The sequence below is a fragment of the Bactrocera latifrons genome, unplaced genomic scaffold (assembly GCF_001853355.1).
Source record: "Bactrocera latifrons isolate USDA-ARS-PBARC rearing strain unplaced genomic scaffold, ASM185335v1 scaffold_53, whole genome shotgun sequence".
NCBI classification, from domain to species: Eukaryota; Metazoa; Arthropoda; class Insecta; order Diptera; family Tephritidae; genus Bactrocera; species Bactrocera latifrons.
The window spans coordinates 447619-455720 of NW_017537190.1; the positions used below are offsets into that span (position 1 = coordinate 447619).

At 33.5% G+C, this 8102-nt stretch overlaps 1 protein-coding gene across 5 annotated transcripts in view; it reads left to right on the forward strand.

Moving 5' to 3' along the window:
* LOC108974120 (shootin-1) overlaps window positions 1-8102 on the forward strand; it is a 44387-nt gene that overhangs the window by 17923 nt on the left and 18362 nt on the right. For 3 of the 5 annotated variants that reach the window (XR_001993786.1, XM_018941768.1, XM_018941766.1), the window contains exons 3-8: window positions 1100-1345; window positions 2235-2421; window positions 2483-2804; window positions 2886-2998; window positions 3065-3254; window positions 5676-6087. Coding sequence is in view for 4 of the 5 variants with exons in the window: in XM_018941768.1 (XP_018797313.1) it covers window positions 1159-1345; window positions 2235-2421; window positions 2483-2804; window positions 2886-2998; window positions 3065-3254; window positions 5676-6087 (1411 nt within the window). In the remaining variant the exon portion in view is untranslated. Of the gene's footprint in view, window positions 1-1099; window positions 1346-2234; window positions 2422-2482; window positions 2805-2885; window positions 2999-3064; window positions 3255-3652; window positions 3751-5675; window positions 6088-8102 lie in introns of those variants that run through there. The other 2 variants (XM_018941769.1, XM_018941770.1) reach the window with 2 other exon arrangements.

Sequence of the window (8102 nt, forward strand, 5' to 3'; positions counted from 1 at the left end):
ATTATTTATTCAGATGTAATTTTGTTAGCCTTAAAAATGCAGCATGAACTTTTTTTTATAAAAAGAAAAACTAAGAAATGTGTAAAACAAATTAATAACAAAAAGCTAAGAATATATTATAGAATGAGAAAGAGAAGAAGAAAATCATAAACCTAGGCTTATGAAATATTTACATGTAAACGTATTCAAATATAAATGCCGATTATTCAATGGAATGTCAAGCGGAGCAGACGTTAGTAATCAGCAGCCAATATTATATAAAAAAAGGCTAAAAGAATATGAAATATTAAATTCAAATGAAATATAAAACAGCTACCAAATAGCTATAGGTACTATGCGAATCAACAAAATAACAACAAACAAATAAACAAAACACATTTACATACCTACTAAAAATAGTACTAATACAAGAATTGAAAAGAAAGAATTAAAGCAAAATAATTAAACGCGTCATACACACACACACACATATACATATAATCCAATTTATCAAACCGATATCCTCGTACTAAAATAATAACACCACATTGAAAAAGAAATAAAGATAAAAATCATAAAACCAAACAATTGAAAGCAAAAAGAAAAGGCGTAAGAAGCAAATGCCAACAGCAAATAGCCGAAAGCCGGAAAGCCAGAAAGCTTGACATATTTCAATACATATTAGTAACGAAGATTGTTAGAGACGGCATGTCGCAAGCGCAGAAGCATTATGACTCTAAATAAGACAATTAAATTAAAAATAAAAAACAATGAAGCGTGCATAAACTACTGCATATTTCCTCCACGAATATGTACGAGTACTTGTGCGCCCATAGTATAATGGATTAAACAAAACGAAAATACGCTGTGTTTTATTTTCAACTATGTATAGTGTACTTCAATAAATAGGTTGTTGGCATTGAGGAAATAAAAATGTCTGAAAATTGCGTGGAGGAATGACCGCATGAATGGCGCGCTAATCTGGCTGCTTTATACTTAGGAATTAACACATATTTTCGTAGCATTTTTTGTCCACTTAAATTTGTTGTTGGTGTTGGGCGTGATAATAAAAGTTTTAGCTAAAAATACTAATTTTGTCTATTTTCTTTTTACATAACAGTAAGCAGCATACCGCAAGGCATATCAACATAATTAACTCATTCGTCAATTGTTTCGAAGATGGAGCGACGTGGACGCATACCGGTAGCGCGTTTTCGCACACAGGAGGGCAAAACACGCAGTCGCAGTCGTGTACGTGATCCCGATTACAATGAGCAGGATCCCGAAACTGATCTTTTCACTTTGCTGGAAGACAATATTGCGCTGAAGGAGGAGAATAAAGCGCTGAAGATCGAAATTGAAGATGGTAAGTTTGAATGAAGAATTATATTCTAAATAAAAATAAAATTTAAATAAATGTAAAATAAAACTTAAAAAAAAAAAATTTTATTTAATTTTAAAAATTTATATTTAAAAAATAAAATTTTTTTTCTTTTTAATGTTTTTGTATATGTGGATTTTGGAATTAAAAAAAAATATCTACCTTAAGAAGTTTAATAGTGTAAAAGAGGAGACCCTATAATACATATGCATATGTACATATGTATGTATGACGAGCTGAGTCGATTCAGCCATGTCTTGCTGTTTGTATATACGCGAACTAGTCCCTCAGTTTTTGAGATATCGATCTGAAATTGTGTTCACGTGCTTTCCGCTTCAAGAAGCTAGTCATTTGTTGGAACCACCGATATCGGATCACTATAGCATATAGCTGTCAATCAAACTGACTATCAAAATCAAATCTTTGGATGAGTAATCTCCACGAAATGTGGAATGGATCTTGTCTAATGAAGTCAACCCAACAATTGAATTCGAAAAAATTGATATGTTCTAGTTTCAATATGCTATTGGGCCGCCATACAAACTGATCCATAAATATCCAGTTCTTGTATGGAATATTTGAAACAGTAAATTTGACTGTTGTTGTTGTTATAACTAGCGATTGTAAAGGATATTACAGTTTCGGTTCTAAAGTGCCAAAGTTAACGCTTTTTCTTCTTTTCAATATTTAGGTTAATTTAAACCAAATCTATATTAGTTTTTTTTTTTTTTTTTTTTTGATGATTTACCCTAATGTATATAAATATAATGAATAATACATAATCAAAAGAAGAAAACTAAATAATAAAATGCTGCCAAAAATTCCGACCACTTTATTTTATTGAATTTAATCCTTTTCAAAATTTTCCCCGCAGGCAAGAAGGCGCAAAATGAGCTGGAGTCGGAGAAAACTAAAATTCTCGATGACTTGTCTGCTTTGAAGAAACAACAACTCGACAATGAAACACAATTAAAAGACTTAACCACTAAGTTGAATAAAATGAGCACTGAACGCAACGCTTTGGATAAGTTGCATAAGATGAAAATCGAAAAGATTAGCGGGTAAAATCAAAATACTTTTATAAAAGAAAATTAAAAAAAATTTATTTTCGAATGCCAACAGCTTGGAGCAGGAGTTGCAAGTATTGCAGGAGAAGCAAAAACTGTTAGCTGCAACACCACCAACCACACCGCGTACGACGGTTTTGCATGCCACACCCTTAGCTTCAGCCAGCTTGAGCAGCAAATTGCTGAAAATAATACCGACTTTGGGCAGCAATGAAATGGAGAGCATCGTAGATGTGGAACCCACGGCCGCCTTGCCCATTACAAGCGAACTAGTCGAGCGTTTGGTCGACGAATTTCAAACATTGAAGAACTCAATGAATGCAGTGGAGCTGCAGCTCTATGAAGCCAATGAGAAAATAGCTGAGTTGCTGGAAAATGTGAGTGTCAAGTAAAATTTAAGCAAAAAATAATAATAATAAACCAAATAATATTTATTATCAAAATAATTTGCTTTGCAGCAACACCATTTGGAGGAGGAGAACGAAACCATGCGCACGGAGAACACGAATCTGACCAAAGTTGCCAAACTGCTGACGGACAACATGAAAGAGAGCGTTGAAACAAGCAAAAAGTATGAATAAACTAAATTTTTTTTATATAAAAATGTTATTAATAATAAATTTTTAATAAAAACTAGAATGGAAGCAGCGCTCATCAAATTAAAGCAACGCAACGATGAACTGAATGCGCGCACACGCGATCTAACCGATGGCCAGCCAGCGCCAAGTCCTTCACCCACAACAGAAAAGGTGAATGAGGAAATCGAACAAATCAAAGAGGAAGTCGAAAATCAAAATCGCGACCATAATGAACGCATTGTCGAAATGGTAAGTGGGGGCTGAAATATATATGAACAAAAGGTTTTTTTTTGTATACAGACGAAAGGTTCCGAAATTAAAGTTTTTATAGTATAATGTGCTATAATTTCTTCTATATATATATAAACAAAAGTTTTTTGTGTACAGACTAAATATTCCAAGATTACATTTTTTATAGGAAAAATTTATAGCATAATAAATGTGCTATAATTTTTTATAGCAAATTTCGAATTTGAAGTTGTAGAAAACATCTAATATGCCACAAATATTTTCTTAATGGCATTTTTCCAAACATACATATATATGAATATATATAGTATATACATACATTAATCTACTTATTATAAAATTAAGCAAAAAACTTATATATCTATAAATCAATAATAAATCAAATCCGCTATATTTAGGGTTTGAAAAGGGTATCTGGCTTCTTTCATAATATATTCAGAAGCTCTTAAGCTTAAAAGCGTGCGGCACAAATATCGAAACTTTTTCAAATCCAAAACAGCACACATACAGAGGGCCTACATACATACATAGGTGTTATGGCGTACGGAGTTTGCCTTGGTGGAGGTGGAAAGCGAAATCACATTATTATTAAACAATAGCACTACAACAAAAATACATATACCAAGAGTGTAAGAACAAAACGTTGACAGTGCGCTTTTGACAGTTGCTGCTATATTAATAGAGCCGTATTCTATTTCTTACTGCATGAACAGGAAATTGTTGTTTGTTGTATGTGCATTTTGTGCTGTGCGCGGGAAATTTAACTAGTGCAGCTTTATCTATTTTAAGCTTTATTTTCGAGGGAGATGTTGCTGCTGTTTGGGGCTGTTTAATGTCATAGCCAAGCGAGCGCATGTTTTTGTTGTATTCTAAACTTATACTTTAAGGCACAATGGACTATCAGTCATGTGCCGGCATTGATTGTAGATGAAGTGCTTTAACATTTGCTCAAATCAAAAATTTTTACAAAAGCGAGCGAAATATTTGTGTTAATAGTGATTAATTGGCATGCTGGCTGTATAAAATAAAGCTTACAACTTACAAAACAACTTAACTTTTATACGTGACTACTTTGTGAGAGAATCGTTTTGGTACATTTCGAGCATATTTGGCATAGAAAATTGGTCGGACAGCATCATATGATCGATGAATTTGGTCACATGACCGATAAATTAGGCTTCCGGAGCAACAGTCTCCTCAACGAGAAAACCTCTAAAAATACTTAAGCCAGAAAACATAATTAGCAATTTTCGTATGTTCTTCGAAAGAAAGGAGAAGAGATTTAGTTTAGAAGCTCCTATTTAGGTAATCACAAATTCTTAAGAGGACTACTTTAAGGCGTAGCTTATGAATCTTTTAAAATATAAGGTTTCGCTGAGCAAGTAAACGTGACCCGGACTATTCCTATTCTATTATAAAGTGAGCGCGCAAAGCGAATAAATATAAACCCACTTCTCTTAGATTAATACAACCTTTTTTATGTTCGTGTGAATTTTGAGCTTTATAAACCAATTAGTGTGTGTTAGCAACTGTTTATTTACAACAAGAAAGGTTTGTCAGGCGATTTTTACCATGGAACGAAATTGAATAAAGAGTTAACTTAAAATTTTACGTTTCCAATATAATCAGGACTGTGTGTGAAATAATTGAATTTCACCCGAAATAAACTTTCATACTAAAACTTCTTGAGATATTTCAGCCAACCTCAAGGAAAAACTTCACTGCCTTCATCTGAAAATTGTCAATACCTCAGAGATCTGAGCAAAAATGCTTGAAGATCGTTTGAATAATTCTCGAGAAATCTTGAAAACCGGCTACAAAAACACAGTTTCGAGAAGAACGTGTTCAAAGACGGCGCACTTAGCCCAACTAGCCTCGAACGCTCATGTTCTGAAGGCTGTATCTCTGAAAGTATTACATGGATCAGCTTGAAAATGTAGGACAAAATTTTAGAGATGTTGTAGAATTTAATAAGACAATAAAAAATATGCAATTTTTTGGAACCCGTAAACCTATGTAACCCGTTAAGATTATTTTTTTTTTTATTTATATGACATGTTATTCTTGTTTTTTTTTTCATTAACATAACAACCCGCTATTTATTTAACATATAAAATAAAATATCGCGCATGCGCTTTACTCACTCACAACCAACTTTTCCATAGTTTTTACTGCTTTATTTTTTATGTTAATTCAACTTATTTTCTCTTTTAATGCATTTTTTGTATTGATTTGTTGCATATGTTTACTGCTTTTCTATTACTCATAATTGTGCTTTAGAGTTATTTTGATTTGTTCGAAACTCGTATTTTATGTTGACTTGCGTTTGCTTGCTCCAATGCCGCTCATAACTCATCTTTTAACGTTATTTTTATGTTATAATTTTTTCTACTAATTTTCCAACCCCCCCTCACTTTGTAGAAATCTCTTATGGAAGCGGCTATACAAAAAAATACTAACGATGAACTAAACACTTTCAAAGTAAGAGTGGAAATTCTGGAAGAGGAATTGCGCAAGGCGATTGCACGTGCCGAGCATGCCGAGATTGAATTACAGAAATACAAAAATAACTCTAACACATCGACAAACTGCTTAACAACATCCGCACAGACTGAACCATTAATAATAACAACAACGACAGCGCCACCACCACCGCCGCCGCCGCCACTACCGCCACCACTACCAACTAAACTAATTTATAAGCAAGCGGACGTTGGTCCCAGCGGCGGGGCAGTAGGAGCAGCGACATTCAGCGATAGCATCGTCGCACACACTTTGCAAAAGGAGAAAATTATCGGTACGGTTAAGCAACATGTGCTAGGCGCAGCAACAGGTAGGTCACACACGCATCCACATACATGCATACCGTTATGTTTGTACATACCTATGTGTTTGCGCATGTACTATGTATGTATGCGCCAACATGACCAGCATCAATGCGCCACGCAAGTGTGCGTGTGTGTGTGTGTGTAATATGCATGAAAGCATTCATATGCATGTGTATGTGTTTGACACCCACACAACTACGCTTGCTGCATATCGTATATAGTAGTCAATGCAAATCATATTATTGTATGTCACATTGCTCACACTCATCAGCATTCGCGCACGTCCTCTATGTGCTCCCTTATCCGCGCGTTCACCCACACAAGCATACGCCCATATCATTCAACGCGCTTGGCCCACATTTAAGTTCAAATGGCTGTGTTTGTGTGTGTATGTGTGTGCTGGTGTGTGGTTTCTGTGTGCAATTCGATTTCCATTGTCATGACTACATATTTACATAAATTTTACTTTGTTTTTGCGACCGCAAAGTTTTCATGATTAAATTAATGTGCACTTTATCACCTGCGATATGCCGAAATATAATTTCGTGTTGTTGTATTTGCTTTCGATATTATAATTTTTGAAAATTACTCTCGCTGAGAAGAGCATAACGGGGCATTATTTATTGGAGTGGAACTTTTATAATATTTATTAGGTTATAAAAAATTATTATGGTAAGATCATGTGTATGTATGTATAGACTATCTGTTATTACCCAAATTAATTTTTACCTTAAAGAGCATTACTGAATGTAAATAAACTCTATTGAAACCTTGTCTAAATCATAGTATCTCTTTCCCATGTATTTATGGTATATTGCATTAAACAGCAAACCAATATATTTGAAATTATCAGATAACTCCTTATGCCATTCAGACTAGAACAAGAGGAGGACCACATATGGACGTAGAAAACTTTTGTTGATTTTTTCCTAAAAAAAAATTCCTTTAAAGTTGTTAGCAAAATGTGCCGAGCATCATATAAGCATCTAATAAATAATAGGTTGCTCATACGACATGGTGTACTATCCTGTAAATTCTACGTTGCTCATACCACATGGTGTACTGTATGAACACAGTACATTTGTTGCATTACTTTAACTTCTTAAGGATTTTTTTTTAGAAAAACTCTAATCAGAGCTTTTTTGTAGGGCGATACGTTTTGTATTAAATTTTTTTTTCAATTTTGTAGGAGTATTCGCTTTAAAGATAAAAATTTAAATCAAAACATAGAAAAATCACGTGTTAAATATATGCGGAAAAGTTAAATGTTTTGGGCACGGTTCAAATCATATTAATCATCAGATCGTATTAAAAATAAAGACTTGTACTACGTTTAATTAGCTTTTTGTGGGAAAAATATCAATTTTATGGAGCGTCTACGCTCACAACTTTAATATAAATATTCCAATATATGTTGTTGTATAGCTGTACTTGAAATTTGTTGGGCACGATTTGAATGCATTTTTTACCTTCTGTGACCTTGAAAAGTGAATGCCGGCAGATTACGAGTTCGTAGATGGGCGTAATCGGATCACTTCTACGCCCACAAAACACCATTAACCGATAACCAATAAAGTGCCATAACTAAGCACTAAATTGAAATATGAAAATGTAGCAAAAATTTTGCCTGTGGGCAAATAATTTTGAAAAAGTGAGCGTGGCCTCTATGTACAGTGGCTCACAGCTTATTTGACCCACTTTATATTTTCAAAAATAAATGAGTATAACTTTTTAACTAAAAAAGAGAGCAATAAAATAAAAACGCAGTTCTTTTAGTGGCTATTGAAGGAATAACAAAGCGCTTAAATTTTACTAAATTCACAAAAGGTTTCATATTTATTCAACTTAAAAGAAAAATAATGATATTTTCAATGTCACAGCTTATTTGACCCATTTCTTAAATTAAATAAAAATTAACAAAATAACGAAAGAATAACAAAATTTTAATATTTTGTATGGCCTCCCTTTTCGTCAATGACCATTTTCAGGCGCTTTGGCATAGATTCCACCAACTTTTTTG